The sequence below is a fragment of the Passer domesticus genome, chromosome 27, assembly GCF_036417665.1.
Source record: "Passer domesticus isolate bPasDom1 chromosome 27, bPasDom1.hap1, whole genome shotgun sequence".
NCBI classification, from domain to species: Eukaryota; Metazoa; Chordata; class Aves; order Passeriformes; family Passeridae; genus Passer; species Passer domesticus.
The window spans coordinates 4958329-4978020 of record NC_087500.1 but is presented as its reverse complement, the minus strand read 5'-3'; the positions used below and the strand labels follow the sequence as shown (position 1 = coordinate 4978020).

The window sequence follows — 19692 nt, the reverse complement described above, 5'->3', positions numbered from 1 at the left end:
GCTGTCAATCACCGCGCGCCTCGCGGCCAATCAGCGCTCGCTCTGCTCTTGGCCCCGCCCATCCTAGGGCTAACCCCGCCCCTCGCTGACGCAGCGGCGCTCATTTGCATAACCGGGGGTCCCATCAGCCCCTCGGCGGTCCCAGACCCCTTCCCGGGGTGTTTTTGGGGGGCTTTGAGCCTTTCCCCATGGTTTGGGGGGTCTGAGCCCACCCGAACCCCAGCGTTACCCCCCCGGGTTCCTCATCTCCCCCCCCCGGGTTCCTCATCCCCCCCCCCCCGTCCTCTTTTTGCCCCAAAAGCCCCCAGACCCCAGCCCGGCAGCCAGGACACGGAGGGGACAAGAGGTTACAAATCCCAGAGCGAGCCTTTATTGGGCCCCGGCGAGGGAGGGGGGGGGGGGGGGGCTTGGGGGGCCGGCTGGGGGCGCGGGACCCCCTCGCCAGCCGCCCCCGGTACCGAGCGGACGCCGGGGCTCGACACCGAAACACCGAAACACGGAATAATTTAACCCCGCGGGGCGGGACAGCGACCCCCGGGGCGGGGGTGGGGGGGGACACGGCCTGAAGCGCTGCACCCCCCGAGGCAAAGCGGCGAGAACAGCAGGAGGGGGCTGGGGTCGGCAGGGGAGACCCCCGTGGGGTTTGGAGGGGGAGACCCCCGCGGGGTCTGGGGTCGGCAGGGGAGACCCCCGTGGGGTTTGGGGTGAGGAGGGGGTGCAGGAGGGAACGAGCTCCCCCCAAACCCCCCGGGGAAAGCAGAGGGGTCCCGCACCCATTGCCGAGGGGAGGGGGGCGAGCGTGTCCCCAGGGGCCGGGCCGTGTCCCCAGGGAGGCTGGGGACAAGGGACAAGGCACAGGGAGGTGGCGAGCGGAGTGTCTGCGCCGGGGGGGGGAGGAAGGCACTCGGTGGGGCCAGCAGCACTTCGGGGAGCGGGGGGCACAGCTGGGGGGTCGCCCCCACAAGCGTGCAAGGCACGAGGGTGCAAGAGCCCCCCGGGAGGGGCTGCGGGAGACCCCCGGGACAACCGGGAGGGACTGCGGGAGACCCCCGGGTGAGCGGGATGGGCTGCGGGAGCCCCCCGGGACAACCGGGAGGCGCTGCGGGAGCCAAGGCCGGCGGCGGCCGCGTCCGAGGGGCAGGGGCAGGGGGAGATGCGCTTGTGCAAAGTCAGAGCCCCCCTGGCAGGGGCCGGGCGGGGGCTGGGGGTCAGTAGTACTTGTCCGGCTCCTGCCACTTGGTCACCCAGAGCTTCTTGCGGCGGCGGCGGGGCAGGAGCCCCCCGGGCTGGTAGCGCTGCTCCTGCCGGATCCGCACCGCGTGGTACTTGGGCATGATCCGGTAATAGCGGGTCCGCTGGAAAAAGTCACACTGCGGGGGGGACACAGAGGGGACACGGGGTCAGTGAGGCGCCGGAGAGGGTCCGGGAGAGGCAGAGAGACCCCCGAGGCGGCGGAGAGCAGAGCAGAGGGAGCGGCGATCCTGGAGAGCCCGGAGGGACCCTGCGGGACAGAGGAAGAGGAGAGGAGGCTGGAGAGGAGGAAGACGCCGCCGCAGCCCGGCCCCACGGGGCATTACCAGGCGGGCCCGGGGGGGCACGGGGCGCGCCCCCCGTTAGTAGTCGTCCGTGAGCCGCTCGGTTTCCGACGGCTGGATCCTCATCTCCGCCTTCTGCCCCTTGGCCTCGTACATGGCCCGGGTGTTGGCCCGCCGGAAGAACCCGCACTGCAGGGAAGGGGACAGGGTCAGGGGGGCGGGACAGGGGCTGGGGGGGTCCTGGGTACCCCCCCGCAGGTGGGGGGAGTGGGGCAGGGAGACGCCCCACAGGGATGCCGTGGGGTGGGGGGTCCTGCGGACCCAGCGACCCCTCCTGGGGGCTTCAAGCAGCTGGGGGAGCCCCCCGGGGGCTCTGGGGGTCCCCCACCCCTGCAGCACAGCCACAGGGAAGGAGGTCCAGCCCCGCTTTGGGCGCACACCCCAAAGTGTTTTGCACCCCAAGACACGCTGGGAATGTCTCTGCTCCTCTTCCTCCTCCCTCTCCAGCCGGGAATCTTCCTCCCGGGGGGGCACCTGCCACTTGGGGACACCTGTCACCCGCAGGGGACACCTTCCAGCTGAGGGGACACTCTTCCAGCCGTGAGTGCCTCGCACCCCTCGCCGGGCAGCGAGGAGGTGGCCATGGGTGACACGAGCCCATCGGGTCCCAGCGCGGCTCCTGCACCCCCTCCTGCCCGGGAAGGGGATTTGGGACCCCCCTCACCTTCCAGAGGAGGAGGATGATGAGCCCCAGCAGCAGCAGCCCCGCTGCCACCGACACCAGCACCAGCCAGAGCGCGATCTCGGCCGGCTGCTCCTCCTGCAGCTCCGAGTCCACGTCCACGGAGAACTGGGGGGTGGGAAGGGGCTCGTGGGGCTCAAGGCTCCAGCGGCCCAGTCCCGCCCAGTGTGCCCCAGTGGTCCCCAGTCCCGCCCAGTGTGCCCCAGTCCCACCCAGTCTGCCCCAGTCTTGCCCAATGTGTCCCAGTCCCGCCCAGTGTGCCCCAATCTGTCCCAATCCCGCCCAGTCTATCCCAGTCTGTCCCAGTCCCACCAGTCCATCCCAGTCTGTCCCAGTCCCGCCCAGTTGGGCCGGCGTGGCTCACCCGCACCGTGTGGTTCCTCATGCTGATGGTGGGCACCTGCGAGCGCAGGAACAGCGTGGCCGTGCCCGCCACCTTCACACGGTCAAAGTCCCGGAACTCCTGGGGACAGGGGGACACGCTGAGGGACAGGGACAGCATGGGACACACAGGGGACAACGCTGGATGAGGGAGGGGACATGGATGATGATGGACACACGGCTGATGGCTGACACACGGACAGAGAGGGGACACATGTGACAGTGGGGACACACGGGGGTGCCTGGAGCTGCTGAGCCGAGCCCTGGCAGACCCGGGGCCCGGTTTAGCAGCGCCCCAGGCCCAGCCCCGAGCCCGCAGCCCCGACTGACCTCGATGAAGGTGCTGTTCCAGACGCGGGCGCGGAGGCTGAAGCTGGAGGGCAGCTGCGTGTGCAGCAGGGGACACTCGAGCCACACGCAGCGCGCCGTGCCCGCCGAGCAGCTCTGGGGGACACGGCGGTCAGGGGGGCACCGGGAAGCAGCGGGGACAGTGACCCGGGAGGGGGGATGTGCTGCCCGACCCCCCTGCCCCTGCAGCCCCCACTCACCAGCACCGCCTCGGACCTCGGGCGCCGGCCGGTGGCCAAGGTGACAGGGGGCTCGCCCGGCTCGGGGGGCTCCAGCTCCCGCCTCTGCCGGGCTGGAGCCTGGTCCTGCAGCAGCTGAGGGGCGACACGAACCCCGTCAGGGCCGTGCCGGGGGGCTGAAGGACCCCGCGGTGGGGCAGGGGCACGTCCCGGGGGCAGCGGGTGACTCACGGTGAGGTTGAGGGGGTTGACGAGCCCCCCGGGGGGGTGACACGTCTCGTTGCCGTTCACCAGGATCTCGGTGGGGTAGAGGAGCCATTTGCCGTTGGGGATCTCGTAGGGCCACTCAAACCCCAGCAGGATGGTGCCCAGCGTGCCCAGGGACTCGCCTTTGGTGGTCACCTGCGGGCAGGGCGGGAGGGGCAGTCCAGCATTCCCAAATCTGCCTGCCTCCCCATTCCCAAATCCCCTTCCCTTCCTCATTGCCAAATCCGCTTCCTTCCCCCGTTCCCAAATCCGCCTCCCTCCCCGTTCCCAAATCCGCTTCCTTCCCGCGTTCCCAAATCCACTTCCCTTCCCCGTTCCCAAATCCGCCTCCCTCCCCGTTCCCAAATCCGCCTCCCTCCCTCCCCGGCCTTGCCCAGCTCACCTGGAAGTCGAAGGTGAGGGGGCTGCCCACGTCCTGCTCCTGCTTCATGGCCGACTCGCCCACCACGGTCCCGCTGAAGTAGGACTGGATGTGGGAGGAGGCTCTGGGAACGGGAACGGCGTGAGGGGCACAGGGGACACCCCACTGCTGCCCCGGGCCCGGGACACGGAGCGCTGGCACAGCCAGGCTCGGGGGGGGGACACAGAGGGGACACAGAGGGGGGCAGGGGACACAGAGAGGGTGGAGGGGACACAGAGAGGGTGGAGGGGACACAGAGCGGGTGGAGGGGACACAGAGAGGGGCAGGGGACACAGAGCGGGTGGAGGGGACACAGAGAGGGGCAGGGGACACAGAGAGGGGCAGGGGACACAGAGGGCTCCAGGGGACACAGAAGGGTCCAGGGGACACAGAGAGGGGCAGGGGACACAGAGAGGGTGGAGGGGACACAGAGAAGGTGGAGGGGACACAGAGGGGATGGAGGGGACACAGAGGGGGGCAGGGGACACAGAGGGGTCCAAGGGACACAGAGAGGGGCAGGGGACACAGAGGGGATGGAGGGGACACAGAGAGGGTGGAGGGGACACAGAGAAGGTGGAGGGGACACAGAGGGGATGGAGGGGACACAGAGAGGGGCAGGGGACACAGAGGGGTCCAAGGGACACAGAGAGGGGCAGGGGACACAGAGGGGATGGAGGGGACACAGAGAGGGTGGAGGGGACACAGAAGGGTCTAGGGGACACAGAGGGTGCAGGGGACACAGAGGGGTCCAGGGGACACAGAGAGGGGCAGGGGACACAGAGGGTGCAGGGGACACAGAGGGTGCAGGGGACACAGAGGGGTCCAGGGGACACAGAGGGGTCCAGGGGACACAGAGGGTGCAGGGGACACAGAGGGGTCTAGGGGACACAGAGGGGTCCAGGGGACACAGAGGGTGCAGGGGACACAGAGGGTGCAGGGGACACAGAGGGTGCAGGGGACTCACATGCTCAGCGAGGACTGGATGCTGTAGTCCACCAGCAGCTTGGCCAGCACGGGCTGCAGATCCTCCTGGGTGCTCTGCCTGCCGGGGCACCGGGAGGATGGGGCACCGGGATGGGCACCTCCCCGGTGCCACCGGGACCCTCCCCGCCCCCGTCCCGCCCTTCCCACTCACGTGGACAGGTCCAGCCACACCGCCACCTCCCGCGTGTCCAGCATGATCCCGATGGCTTCGAAGGTGATGGTCAGCTCTGCCTGCACGCGGGGGCACAGGGGGCACTCAGCCCTGCTGAGCCCCCCCGAAGGGTGGGGGCAGCAAGGGGCAGCTGGGGGCAGGTGGGCACAGCTGGGGCAGCAGGGGCAGCTCTCACCCTCTGGTTCCTCTTGAAGGGGTTTCCCAGCTCGCACAGCACCGTCTCCCCGAAGGTGCAGGCTCCGCTCTGGGGAGGACAAGGGGGTCAGGAAGCTCCTGGCCGAGCCCGGCCGCTCCCGGGGGGACTCGGGGCCGCGGTGCCCCCCGTACCGGGCGGACGGAGGAGGGCAGCAGGCTGGGGGGCACGGTGACGTTCAGCAGGGCCTCGTGGGCGTCCTCGCCGTTCCAGGGCGCCGTGGGCACGTTGGTGATGTTGATGCTCAGGTGCAGCTTGCGCACGTCCCGGCTGTACTGCAGCACCTGCGTGCCGTTCACCCTGCGCGCACAGCGGGGTCAGCGTGGCACGGGGACACACGTGGCACGGGGACACACGTGGCATGGGGACACACGTGGCACGGGGATACAACATGGTACAGGGACACACGTGGCATGGGGACACACGTGGCACGGGGACACAACATGGTACAGGGACACACGTGGCATGGGGACACATGTGGCACGGGGACAAATGTGGCACGGGGACACACGTGGCACAGGTTGCACAGGGACATCCCATGGCACAGGGACACAACATGGCACAGGGACACAAGGTGGCACAGGGGCAAACATAGCACAGGGACACCCCATGGCACAGGGACATCCCATGGCACGGGGAGACAACGTGGCACAGGGACACACGTGGCACAGGGACAAATGTCGCACAGTGACATCCTGTGGCACAGGAACAAATGTGGCACAGGGACACACGTGACACAGGGACCAACATGGCACAGGGATACAACATGGTACAGGGACAAATGTGGTACAGGGACACATGTGGCACAGGGACAAACGTGGCACAGGGACAAACATGGCACAGGGACACCCCCGGGGGGAGGAGGGGACACGCTCTGTGTCACCTGGGCAGCGGCTGGTTCTGCTCGGTGACGAAGCTGCTCCGCAGCTGGAGGTTGCTGTAGCACTGGTTGTCGGAGCCACATTCCTTCTGGAACTCGATCTGCAGGGACAGGGACGTCCCCTGAGCGGCTGCCACCCCCGGGGCACCCCAGGTGTCCCCCCGGCCGGCTCACCTTGGTCTCGTTCTCGTGGGACTGGTCCTGGTTGAGGACGGGGAAGGCGTCCAGGGAGTGGGGGCCCAGCTGGAAGGTTCTGGGCCTCTCCAGCAGGGAGTAGTTCATGGAGAGCACGATGGGGTGCAGCTTGTCCCGGACGTTGTCCTGCGGGGTGGGAACCACACACAGACCCTGCCTGGACCCAAACTCAGCTCCAGCCACGGCTGGGGAACCCCTCTGCTGCTGCAGCCAGTGAGAGACCCCGGAGAGTGATCACAGGGATGGAGGGATGGAGGGATGGATGGATGGATGGATGGATGGATGGATGGATGGATGGATGGATGGATGATGGATGGATGGATGGATGATGGATGGATGGATGATGGATGGATGATGGATGGATGGATGATGGATGGATGGATGATGGATGGATGGATGGATGGATGATGGATGGATGGATGGATGATGGATGGATGATGGATGGATGGATGGATGGATGGATGGATGGATGGATGATGGATGGATGGATGGATGATGGATGGATGGATGGATGGATGGATGGATGGATGATGGATGGATGGATGGATGGATGGATGATGGATGGATGGATGATGGATGGATGGATGATGGATGATGGATGGATGATGGATGGATGGATGATGGATGGATGGATGATGGATGGATGGATGATGGATGGATGATGGATGATGGATGATGGATGATGGATGATGGATGATGGATGATGGATGGATGATGGATGATGGATGGATGGATGGATGATGGATGGATGATGGATGGATGGATGGATGATGGATGGATGGATGGATGGATGATGGATGGATGGATGGATGGATGGATGGATGGATGGATGATGGATGGATGGATGATGGATGGATGGATGGATGGATGGATGATGGATGGATGGATGGATGGATGGATGGATGGATGGATGATGGATGATGGATGGATGGATGGATGGATGGATGGATGGATGGATGGATGATGGATGGATGGATGGATGGATGGATGATGGATGATGGATGGATGGATGGATGGATGGATGATGGATGGATGGATGGATGGATGGATGGATGGATGGATGGATGATGGATGGATGGATGGATGGATGGATGGATGATGGATGATGGATGGATGGATGGATGGATGGATGATGGATGGATGGATGGATGGATGATGGATGGATGGATGGATGGATGGATGATGGATGGATGATGGATGGATGGATGGATGGATGGATGGATGGATGGATGGATGATGGATGGATGGATGGATGGATGGATGGATGGATGGAGGGAAGGAGGGAGGGAAGGATGGATGAAGGATGGAGGGAAGGACGCTCACCACCAGCAGGAGCTCCTGGGACTGGCAGCGGGTGTCGGGCATGGAGAAGTCCCCGGTGTAGGTGGCAGATTGGGACCCCGAGAACCTGACCCTGGGCGGGTGCCGGTCCTTGTCGGCCTCCAGCGTGTACTGCAGGGCTGGGGGACAGCACCAGTTGTCCAACACCCCCCACAACGTGTCCCCATGTCCCCGTGTCCCCCCAGCACCCCCACTCACTGATCCTCTCGCTGTAGTTGGGGTCCCCCGCGCTCTGGTTGTAGGAGAAGCACAGGGTCACCGTCATGCTGCGGGGACAAAGGGGCTGTGAGCCAAGCCAGGGGTGCCACCAGCAGCCACGGGGACACCGGGGACACCTGGGACTCACCAGGACTTGGGCGTGCACTGGGCAGGGTCCACCTTGCTGGGGGTCACCGTGAAGGTCTTGTCCAGGATGTTGATCACGGGCCGGGCTCTGGGCAGGGATTGGGCTGGGCTGAGCCCCCCTGCTCCGTGCCCACCCCAGGGGTGGCAGGGGGGGCAGGACACTTGTCCCCTGTCCCCGTGGCTGTACCTGAGCAGCACGACTCTCTCGCTGAGGCTGCCCACCAGCAGGTCCGGGTAGGAATTCCCGTCCATGTCCAGCCCCCCGCTCAGCGAGTACCCGAAGGTTTTGATCTTGGTGGGGCCCAGCTCTGCCCCGCTGATCACCTGGATTTGGGGGGCAGGGGGGTCTCAGGGGGTGTCCACAGGCCTGATCTGGGGAGGGGTCCAGGCCTGGGGGTCCCCGGGGCCGTTACCTGCCGGGGTCGGTCCCGCAGCCCCTGGGCGCTGCTGTGGTAGATGTAGACCTTGCCAGGCCCCTCGAAAGGAGCCCCCACGGCGATATCTGGGGGCACAAGAGCAGGGTCAGCCCCCAGACCCCAAACTCCAGCCCTGGCCATGCGTGGGGTCCCCCCTTCCTGTGAGACCCCCCAAACTCAGCACAGGTGGGAGGGAGGGATGGACAGAAGGAATAACGGGACAATCAGGACCTCCAACCTACCCCCATCTCCTCCCCTTCACCCCACACCTCTCCAGAGACCCCCCCACACCCCCTCCTTCCCCGAGCCCCCCCGTGGCTCCCCAAAAAGCGCTTCCCCACGAAGGAGCTCACCCTGGAACCCGTCCTGGTTGATGTCCCCGACGCTGGCCAGGGCGAAGCCGAAGCCGGAGTAGCTGGGCCCGGTGAGCACCAGGCTGGGGAGCTGCTGGAAGCCCCCGGCCTCGTTCATGTACACGAACACCGCGCCCCCCACCTCCTGCTTCCGCTCGAAGTAGTAGGGGGCCCCCACCACCAGGTCCTGCCACCTGCGGGGACAGCAGAGGGGTGCCCGGGGTGGGGCTGTGACACGGCCTGGAGACACAAAAAAACCCCAAAAAACCTCCCCAGCCCAGAGCTGGGATCCCAGGAGCTGCAGGGTGCTGCAGGTGAGACCCCTACCCTCAGGAGCTGTGGGATGTCCCAGGTGAGACCCCCACCCATGGGAGCTTCAGGGTGCTCCAGCTGAGACCCTCACCCTCAGGAGGTCCCAGGTGAGACCCCCACCCCTGGGAGCTACAGGATATCCCAGGTGAGACCCCCCCCACCCTCAGAAGCTGCAGGGTGCTCCAGGTGAGACCCCCACCCATGGGAACTTTGGGGTCCGAGCCCACCTGAGCTTCAGGACATCCTAAGACAAACCCCCCCCCCCCCCAGCTGATCCCAGCCCAGGAAGCCCCAGGTGAGCTCAGGAAGCCCCAGGTGAGCCCCACGAAGCCCCAGGTGACCTCCAGGAAGCCCCAGGAAGCCCCAGGTGAGCCCCAGAATGCCCCAGGGTGCCCCAGGTGAGCCCCAGATGAGCTCAGGAAGCCCCAGGTGAGCCCCAGGTGAGCCCCAGGTGAGACCCAAGAAGCCCCAGGTGAGTCCCAGGATGCCCCAGGTGAGCCCCAGGAAGCCCTAGGAAGCCCCAGGGTGCCCCAGGTGAGCTCAGGAAGCCCCAGGTGAGCCCCACGAAGCCCCAGGTGACCTCCAGGAAGCCCCAGGAAGCCCCGGGTGAGCCCCAGAATGCCCCAGGGTGCCCCAGGGGAGCCCCAGGATGCCCCAGGTGAGCCCCAGGTGACCTCCAGGAAGCCCCAGGGTGCCCCAGGAAGCCCCAAGATGCCCCAGGTGAGCCCCAGAATGCCCCAGGTGAGCCCCAGGTGAGCCCAGGTGAGCTCAGGAAGTCCCAGGTGAGCCCCAGGGTGCCCCAGGAAGCCCCAAGATGCCCCAGGTGAGCCCCAGGGTGCCCCAGGTGAGCCCCAGGTGACCTCCAGGAAGCCCCAGGGTGCCCCAGGTGAGCCGGGGGTCGCGGCCCCTCACCCGTCGTTGTTGAGGTCGGCCAGGGCGAGGGCGCTGCCGAAGTAGGAGCCGACCTGCGGCCCGGGCAGCAGCAGGCTCCGGTTCAGCGTCTGCCGGGCGCCGCGGCTCAGCAGCAGCACGGCTCCGGTGTGCCGGTACCGCGGCGCGCCCGTCACCACGGTCACCGCGTCCCGCTGCAGCACCGCGCTGCCCACCTCGGCCGTGTACCCTGCGGGGGCCGCGTCAGGGGGGGCACGGGACCCCCGAGACCCCCCCCGAGACCCCGCACCCCGCCCTGGGCACCTCCAGCGCCGGGTGTCCCGGGGGGAGCGCTGGGAACTGCTCACACCCTCCTGAAGTGTCCCTAAGTGTCCCTAAGTGTCCCTAAGTGTCCCTAAGTGTCCCCACGTGTCCCTCGTGCCTTTAACGTCCACACCCAAAGCTCGCAGCCCCCAAAGCTCCTCCTCAGCCCTTCTCCCTCCACGCCCGACGTCACCCCAATGTCACCACTGCCCCCCAGTCTCACCGTCCCAGGGGGGTCTGCAAGCCTCCCTGAGCCCCCCCACCACCCTAAATCCACCCCCTCCTCCTCGCCCCAGGCCCCCCCGGGCTCCCCCCACCTATGTAGGTGTTGCCGTTCCTCTTGTTGGGGTAGGAGAAGTCGTGCAGGTCCCACGTCTCCCGCTGCAGCATGTAATCCGTGCCTGGAGAGGGGAGGGGGCGTCACCCCCCAGCACCGGGGGTCCCACGGGGGCACGGGCACCTCGGGGTCCCATGGGGGGTACGGGCACCTCGGGGTCCCACGGGGGCACGGGCACCTCGGGGTCCCACGGGGGCATGGGCACCTTGGGAACAGGGTCCCATGGGGGTCCCATGGGGCACAAATCCCCAGGGAAGGAAGTGTCCCCAAAGGTAAGTGGAACCCCCAGGAGAAGGGGTGACCCCAGGGGTGGCAGGTCCCCCCTGTGCCCCCCAAGGACCCTCACCCTGCCAGTTGTAGGCGCCGGGCGCCCCGAAGTAGATGATGTTGGCGCTGAAGCCGGCGCTGGTGCCCATCTGGCACATGCCGGTCTCGTCGGTGTCGGTGTTGGCGTTGCACATCTCGTTGTGGTACGTCTGCCACTCGTCGGCCAGGTCCAGGCGCAGGTCATTGCCCCGCACGTAGCAGCGGCCGACCATGCGGCGCTGCGCCTCGGCGCCCGACCACAGCACCCGCGTGTAGCGGTGGGCACAGGCCTGGGGACAGGGACAGCTCAGGGACAGCCCAGGGACAGCCCAGGGACAGCTCAGGGACAGCCCAGGGACAGCCACAGCACCCGCGTGTAGCGGTGGGCACAGGCCTGGGGACAGGGACAGCTCAGGGACAGCCCAGGGACAGCCCAGGGACAGCCCAGGGACAGTCCAGGGACAGCCACAGCACCCGCGTGTAGCGGTGGGCACAGGCCTGGGGACAGCGGGGACAGCTCAGGGACAGCCCAGGGACAGCCCAGGGACAGCTCAGGGACAGCCACAGCACCCGCGTGTAGTGGTGGGCACAGGCCTGGGGACAGCGGGGACACTGAGGTTCGGGGGACACCCCAAAGGTGTGGGGACACCTTTGGGGTGTCTCCTGTGTGTGTAAAGAACCAGGATCTGTGTGTGTAAGGATCTGGGTGTGCAAGGATCTGGGCTCTGGGGGTGCAAAGCCCCCTGGCACCCCCGACTCACCAGGACCCTCCCCGGCGGCTGCCGCTGGCTGGCCACCGTCACCCCCAGCCACATGTCCTCGATGATGGCCTTGTCCGGCTCATCTGCGGGGGAACAGCCGGCCTGAGAGGGGGTCCCCGCTCCTGGGGGGGTTTTGGGGTGGTCGCACACCCCGGGGGGGGGTCACCCACCCTTGAGCTCGATGGGCAGGCGCTGGCAGTCGCGGGTGGTGGCACTCAGGGGACAGGCGTACACCGCGCCCGTCCGCGTCCCGTTCACCGGCTCCGCGTCCTGGGGGGCCCCCACCAGCAGCCTGGGGGGCACAAAGGGGGCACGGGGGTGGGTGATGGGGGGCCAGGTCCAACCCCCCAAAGCCCTCCAGCTCATTTTGGTGGGTGCCCTGGGGAGGGGACACCGGAGCTGCTTCCCCAGAGTTTGTCACACCCTGACACCCCCAAATAACGGGGTCAGCCCCCTCTCCAGAGCTGGAAGGGGACACAGGGACCCCAAACAGCCTCAGGGACAGACTGACAGAGTCATTGCTCCCCCACTCCTTGCCAGCCCCCCTCCCATGGCTGAGCCCCCATCCCTGTGCATGGGGGTGGGAAGAGGGGTCACAGTGACACCCCCCCCCCAAACCTCGCTGCGCTGGCAGGGAAAACAAGAGGGAGGGGCTGCCCTAAACAGCGCCCGTGTAAACACCCCCGGGCGGGCTTTGATCCGTCCGCAGCCCGGCACAGCTGCGGCGTGTCCGGCCGACAGCGCCGAGCCGCGCCAGGGAATGCTGACAGCGAGGGACAGAGCCTCGGGAGCGGGGAGGGGGGACGGACACCCTCGGGTGGGACAGACACCCTCGGGTGGGACGGACACACTCGTGTGGGACGGACACACTCGTGTGGGATGGACACCCCTCATCCCAAAAAAACACCCCTCATCCAGGACAGACACCCCCATGTGGGATGGACACCCTCGTGTGGGATGGACACCCTCATGAGGGACAGACACTCCTCCATCCAGGACAGACACCCCTCATGTGGGACAGACACCCCCATGAGGGACGGACACCCCTCATCCCAGACACCCCTCATGTGACACAAACACCCCCAGCCCGGAGGGGCTCGGGCAGCTCGGGGCTGCCCCAGGACAGGCAGCACCTCCCGGGGGTGACCTCCCCCAGGCAGGGCAGTGCCCATGGGGGACACTGGCATTCCAGGCTGGACGTGCCCCCAGCCCCTTCAGGTGATGCTGAAGGCACCCCCACCCCAAAGGAAGATGCCGGGGACGCCAGGCAAGGCCCGTGGCCCTGGCAGGGAGCTGGCACGGCCGCAGGGCTCCGGAAGGGCCAGCCTTTCCGCCGGGAAGCCCTTCGGGAGCGCCGGGACAATGGCGTGAGGTGGCCGGGCTGCGGGAGGAAGGGCCTCCCTCTGGCAGGCGGGACACGGGGGGACACGGCACCCAGGACACGGGGACACAGCACCCAGGATTATGGGGGGACACGGCACCCGGGACACGGGGACACAGCACCCAGGACACAGAGGGACACGGGGGGACACGGCACCCAGGACACGGCACCCAGGACACAGGGGGACACGGCACCCAGGACACAGGGGGACACGGCACCCAGGACATGGCACCCAGGATATGGGGGGACACTGCACCCAGGACATGGGGGGGACACGGCACACGGGGCATGGCACCCAGGACACGGCACACAAGACATGAGGGTGACACGGCACCCAGAGCTGCTCACGGGGCACCGGTGTACCGAGCCGGCCGGTGCTCAGCAGGGCCACCAGCGAGGACAGAGCCAAGCGCCGCTGTCCCCATTGTCCCCACCCCAGCCAGGACAGGCGGAGCGCCGCTGTCCCCACTGTCCCCACCCCCAGCCAGGACAGACCGAGCACTGCTGTCCCCCTTGTCCCCATCCCAGCCAGGACAGGCGGAGCGCCGCGGGCCCCGCGGCAGCCCCGCGGGCAGGGAGCGCCGGGCAGCCGAGCAATGCGGGGCCCGCAGCGGGCACGTCCGGGCGGGCCGGGCGCTGACTCAAAGCCCAGGCGCAGGAGGAATGCGGGGCCCCGGGCAGCCCCCGCCCCGGCACGCCGGGACCCCCCCGGGCCGGCTGAGTCAGCCCGCGGCTGCAGGTGGGGGGGGGTTGGCACCGCTCACCCCAAAAGGGGGGTCCCGGGGGGGCTGCTCCCCGCAGGAATGCCAGGACGGGGGTGCGGGAAGAGAAGGAGGGAGTGAGGGCTCCTGGTGATGCCAGCTCGGCACAAAGGAATCTGCTGCAAGGGGGGGCACAAGGGGCACCATTGTCCCCCCTTACCTGGGGGGGAAGTGACTCAGGGCAGCTGCCGTGACTCAGAGCTGGGGGGATCCTGCCCCCACACCCCAAAACCCAGGGGGACCCGCGGCCCCGGCGGTGCCCCCAGGCTCCCCCGGTGGTCCCCGCGGGTCCCGGGGGGCGGGAGCCCACCCAAGGCAAGCAGCTCCGGCATGCCGCTGCCTCCAGCCAAGATTCCCGGCACGGCACGGCACGGCACGGCAGCCCACCCGCAGTTCCCCTCCTGGGAAAGGGGGAGTGCGGCACCTTCCCGAGCAGGGGGGGGCACCCAGGGGCGGCCCCCACCCGGGGGATCCCGGGGGAGCGGAGCGGGGGTTCGGGGGGGCCGGGAGCAGTTTGTGGCAGCGGTCCCGGCGGGACCGGGAGCTGCGGTTGTGCCGGAGATGGTCAGAGCGGCACGAGGGGGAGGCCGGGACGGGAGGGAGGCAGGAATGCGAGGCCGTGCTCCGTCCTAATCCGCCCTGGCTGCATGGAAGCGGGGGGGGGGGGCTGCATGGAAGCGGGGGGGGCTCCCTGCCAGCGCTGGCTCAGCTGGGAGGGGGGGGCCCTGCGAGGCTCCGGGCACCAGCACCCCAAACTGCGGCCCCCCCGGGGTGGGAGAGGCGAGGAGGGCAGAGAATCCCACCCGGGCACCTCAGCCCCCTCCCCAGGGAGCCCCTCACCCATCTCCCACCACGCTCCGGAGGGAGGGAGGAGCAGGAGGGGGGGCCCGGCCCGCCCCCCGCCCCCGGGGCTCTGTGTTTGCCAGGGGGGTCCCGGGCACGGAAATCCAGCGGGGAAGGGGCCGGGAGAGGGGGGACGGCTCCTGGAGGGATGATGGATGGATGGATGGATGGATGGATGGATGGATGGATGGATGGATGGATGGATGGATGGATGGACGGACGGACAGACGGCCCCTCGTCCGTCCCCCTCCTCCTGCCGAGCAGCCGCAGCCCCGCAGGACCCCGGCGGATTCGGGCCAAGGCAGGGGGAGCTCAGCCAGCTCCAGCAATCCGCAAAAGCCCGGCCGGGGGAGGGAGAGCCGGGCTCGCAGCCAGGAGAGCGCGCTCTCCTCAGCAGCAGCTGCAGCCAGGGAGACCCCCGAGCCCCGAGCCGAGCCCCCGCTCCCACCGGGCTGCAGATCTGGGCGCTGCCTCCCCTCTGCCCGCAGAGTTTGGGGGGTTCTTCGGCTTTCCTGGGAGGGATCAGCCGTGCCTCAGTTTCCCCTGGGCGGGAGCGGCTCCCGGCGGGAGCGGCCGGCGGAGCTCGGTAATGTCGGGAGCGCTGATAAGAGCTCACCTGGCCGGGGAGGAGCGAGCAAACAAACCTTTGCTTGGGCACAGCACGGCACGGCACGGAACGGCACGGCATGGGGGGCTCCGGCAGCGCCCCGGCCCCGCCCGGCAGCTCGGGAGCGGCGGCGCTGCCCCCGGAGCGCCCCTCCGGTCCCGCCGCCGCCCCCACGGCCAGGACGGGAGCCAGCCCCCCCGAAGAGCGCGGACCCCCCCCCCGGAGCGGCGGCAGGAAATGTCCCTTTCCTGTCCCCACCCTGCACCTGCGGGCTCGGGGCACCGCGGCCACGCCCGGCACCGGGCCGCGACCCCCGGGGCCCCCCCGGGATGGAGAGCACCCCCAATGCCCGGGGGGGGTCCGGCCCCGGGGCCGGCGGAGCCTCCGCGCCCCACCGGGACCCGCCGGGACACGCGGCGCAGGTGCGGGGGTGGCACGTCCCTGTCACAGCCCCCCCGAACCCGAACCCCCCCCGGGGCCGTTCCCGGGAAGACACGACCGGAGCTGTCCCGGTGCCGGCCGCGACCCCCGCCCGGTGCCCCCCGGTAGCACCGGGGCGGGCAGGGCCCGGCGGCGGGGGGGGGCCCGCGCGTCCCCCCCGGGCACGGGGGGGGTCCCGCGGCCCCCGGAGCCCCGCGGGGAGCGGCTCCGCGTCCCACGGCCCCGAATGCATCCCTGGAATGCGGCACACGCCGGGCCCCGGCAGCTGCTGCCCGCCCGCCGCCCCCCCGGGAAAAACGGGAGCCCCGGGGGTCTCCGAGGAGCCCCCCGCAGGCGGGAGAGCCGCGGGACGGGGATCCAGCAGGAACCGTGCCCTTGGGGCGGACAAAGGCAGCCCAGCCCTGCGGCGGAGCCTTCGCCCGGCGCGGACGGGAATTCCCGGCCGGGAGCGGCACCGGGAGCGGCACCGGGAGCGGCACCGGGAGCGGGGACAGCGGGGACACGGCGCGGGGGCTGCCCCGGCTGAGAAGCGCTTTTGTGGGGCCGTGCCCGCGGCAGGAACCACGGCCCAACAGGTTCCCGGGCACCGGGCCCCGCCGGTACCGGGGGGCGCGGGGGGCTCCGCCACAGCCCCGCTGGGGGCCGGCGCCGGCCGGGAGCGCTCCGCTGGGGAGGGGTCACCCCCCAAAGGGGCTCCGAGCCCACCCGGGGGACACCGGTCCCCCCCCGCCCCGGTGTCACCGGGACCCCCGCCCGTACCGGGTGTGGCAAAGAGCGGGGGTGTCCCACGAGCGGGAGACCCCCCCCCAGCCGGGCTCTGGGCCACCCCCCAAACCCGGAGCCCCCTCCCCAGGGGGGGATCCCTCTGCCGGCCCCCCACCCCCCTCCAGGTGCGCCCCGCCCCCACGGCGGCGGCGCGGGCTCGGGACAGCCCCGGCACAGAGCAGGGACCCCCCCCAATAAAGACCCCTCCCCACAGGGACCCCTCCCCACGTGGGACCCCCATCCCAAGGGGGGGCTCCTCACCCCCCCGGGACCCTCCCCTCCCCTCCCCACCCCACGGGGACCCCTCCCCACCCCACGGGGAGCACTCACATCGCCCCCGCCCCCCACGGGAGACCCCCCCCCTTCACGGGGACGCCCCCTCCCACAGGTAAAGCGCTGTCTCACCCTCCTCCTCCTCCTCACGGGGGTCCCAAGCACCGGAGACCCCCCCGCTCCACCCGGGGACCCCCGCACCCCCACGGGGGACCCCTCCCCGTTTTCCCCGTCCCACCCCCCCCCCCCCTCAGGTGAGCCTCCCGTCACTGTCCCGCTCCGCACGGGGGTCGCGCTCACAGGCTCCGCTCCCGCCGCTCCGTCTCCCGGTGCAGCGCTACCGAGAAGCCGAACAGGGCTCCGGCGGGGCCCTCCTTGAGCACGGGGAAGGTGCGGTCCAGGTTGAAGGCGGCGGCGGCGCCGAGCAGCAGCGGGCCGAGCCCGAGCAGCAGCGGGCCGAGCCCGGGGCCGAGCCGCAGCCCCGGCAGCAGCCGGCGGCGCCGCGCCATGTCCCGCACCGGCCGCCGTACCCGCCCCGCGCCCCACCGGGACCGGTGCGCGCGGGAGGGGGCGGGGCCGGGCGGGGCCGGGGCGGGGCCGCGCGGCTTCCGGACACGCCCCCTTAAAGGGGCCGCGCGCCGCGCCGCGCCCACCTGCGTGCGCAGGTGAGGGCGGGGCCGCCGCACCTGAGGGGGAGCGAACCCCGCCTCCGCCGCCCCGGCAGCCCCGCGGGGGCACCGCCGCCCCCCGAGCCGCCCCCCGCCCCCGCCGGGCCCCTCCGTGTGCCCCCCGCCCCCCCGCGCGACAATCCCCCCGGGGTGGGACCCCCCCTGCCTGGCCCCTCTTTGGGGTGGGACCCCCCCAGGTGAGGAGCCTTTATGGGATGAGACCCCCCCGCAACGGCAGGAGGTGACGGCGGGACCCCCAGAGCGGCAGCGGGACAGCCCCGCCCCCGCGGGGGCAGCGAGGGGACACGGCGGCGGCCCTGGGGACACCGCAGCGTCCCGGCGATGTCACCGTGCCCACCCCGGCAAAGGTCACCGGGAGCCGCTCCCGCCGTGCCGGGAAATCCGGGCTGGGGGGGCTGCAGGATGTCCGCTGTCCCCCGCCCCGTGTCCCCTCCCGGGTCACCGCCGCTGGGGAGGGTGACGGCAGCAGGGACACACACCGCGGCCCCGGCACGGGGACCCCCCTGTCCCCTCCCCTGTCCCCTCCCCTGTCCCCTGTCCCCACGCCCGGCCCCGCCCCTCGCCCCCCGGTGACACCGATGACGTCATTGGTGTCATTGCCCCGAAAGGCCACGAGGTGACGCCATTGACCCGAAGATGCTCGGTGGGGATGGGGGTGGGGGTGGGGGCGCTCGGGGACCCCCCCAGCCCGACCCCCGCGGCTGTGCCGGGGCTGGGGGGACACGCGGGGGCTCCCGGGGACGCTGCCGGGCTGCGCGACCCCCCCCCCCGGCCTTTTTGGGGGGACACGTGGAGGAAACCCTTCAGCCTTGGGGGGTCGTGGGGGGCACCCCCAGCCCTGGGAGGGACACTCGGGGGGTCCTGACGGGACCCTGTGCTCAGCCCTGCCCGTGGGGCCCCCCCCAGAGCCCCCCGGGTGCCCCAAAACAGCGAATTCTGCCCCTCTGCCTGCCCCAGCACCCCCGACCTGCGCCCCCAGCCCCTCCCCACCCTCAGCTCCCGGCTCTGGGGTTCCGCGGGTGCCAGCGCGGCCCCGGAGCTCCCAGTTCCAGCCCGGCCGGGGACTGGCCGGACCCGCTCCCCCTGCGGCCCCGCTGCCCTCCCCGGCCCGCAGCTCCACAACCGGCTTTTCCTGCCGCGGAGCCGCTCCCGGCGGCGCCCAGCCCTGGCGACAGCCCGGCTGGGGACCCGCGGATGTCCCAGCGGCTCCCGGGGACCCTGGGAACCTCCCCGGGAGCCCCGGCGCAGCTCCCAGGGCTGGGCTGGGCGCTCGCAGACGCTTCTGTCCCCTCGGAATGGATTCCTGGGGTCCCGGGCTGCAGTTCCCGCGTGGGAAGCGGGGCCGTGCTCGGCCTCCTGCCCCCTTGGGCGCTCATCCCTGCTCTCTTCATTTCTGCCTCTCTGCTTCTATAATTTCCCTTCCTTTCTGTTTCTATTATTTCTATTTCTTTCCTTTCCCTGTTCTTGCTCTTATTCCTATTGCTATTCATTCCCATTCCTGCTTCTAATCCTATTCCTACTCGTATTCCTGCTCTTCTTCCTATGCATTCTTACTCCTCTTCCTGCGCATTCCCATTCCTACCTATCCGTGCTCCTACTCTTATTCCTATCCATATTTATCCCTATTCGTATTCCTATCCTATTCCTATCTCTATATTCCTGTTCCTGTTTCTCATTCCTGCTCCCATTCCCCTCTTCCCATTCCTGCTCCTTTCCCATTCCCTGTTTTTCTCCCTCTTCCCCCGCGGCCCGGGCGGTACCGGCGGTGCCGGGATTCGAACCCGCGGTACCGGGACTCGAACCCGCGGTCCTGGCGGTGCCGGGACTCGAACCGGCGGTACCGGGACTCGAACCCGCGGTCCTGGCGGTGCCGGGACTCGAACCCGCGGTCCTGGCGGTACCGGCCGTGCCGGGATTCGAACCCGCGGGCCCGCTCGCGGTGCAGTTCCCGCCGTGGCCGCCAGGCGGAGCCGTTGCCCCGCGCCGCGGCCGGGCCGGGGGGACCCGGGGGGCACCGGGGGTGGGGGGGGGGGGGACACCACAGACAGGGGACAGGAGGGGACAGGAGGGGACAGGAGGGGACAGCCCTGCCCAGGTCACCGACCTAGCCCCCCCCGCAGCCCCCCTGTTCCTGTCAGGGGAAGTTCCTGCCCGTAGAAGCAGAGACCCCTCCCCAAAAACACCCCCCCCCCCCCCCTTGCAAAGCCCCCCCTCGCCGCTGCTGGGGGCGGTGGGGACAGCCCGGGGGGTGGCCGGGGGGGGACCAGGGCTGGCCCGCGACCCCCGGTGGG

General features: G+C 69.7%; 1 protein-coding gene across 4 annotated transcripts; it reads right to left on the bottom strand.

The window, feature by feature from the left end:
• Positions 1-367: 367 nt before the first annotated feature.
• On the bottom strand, positions 368-17296 carry ITGA3 (integrin subunit alpha 3). 4 transcript variants are annotated; one of them, XM_064399930.1, is made up of 26 exons: positions 17013-17296; positions 11812-11933; positions 11642-11724; positions 10921-11170; positions 10555-10638; positions 9956-10163; positions 8732-8925; positions 8376-8464; positions 8150-8286; positions 7964-8050; positions 7816-7883; positions 7600-7736; positions 6256-6402; positions 6085-6182; positions 5336-5501; positions 5184-5252; positions 4988-5067; positions 4817-4894; positions 3835-3937; positions 3417-3587; positions 3207-3320; positions 2989-3102; positions 2642-2740; positions 2260-2385; positions 1578-1724; positions 1228-1501 (listed from the first exon to the last, which is right to left on the bottom strand). In XM_064399930.1, the coding sequence occupies exons 1-25, from the start codon at positions 17219-17221 to the stop codon at positions 1614-1616; spliced, it is 3144 nt and encodes a 1047-aa protein (XP_064256000.1). In that variant the 5' UTR covers positions 17222-17296; the 3' UTR covers positions 1228-1501; positions 1578-1613. The 4 variants fall into 4 exon arrangements, with proteins under 4 accessions (XP_064255998.1, XP_064256001.1, XP_064256000.1 ...); XM_064399929.1 differs by having other exon boundaries at positions 1230-1370; XM_064399928.1 differs by lacking the exon at positions 1578-1724 and having other exon boundaries at positions 368-1370.
• Positions 17297-19692: the final 2396 nt, after the last annotated feature.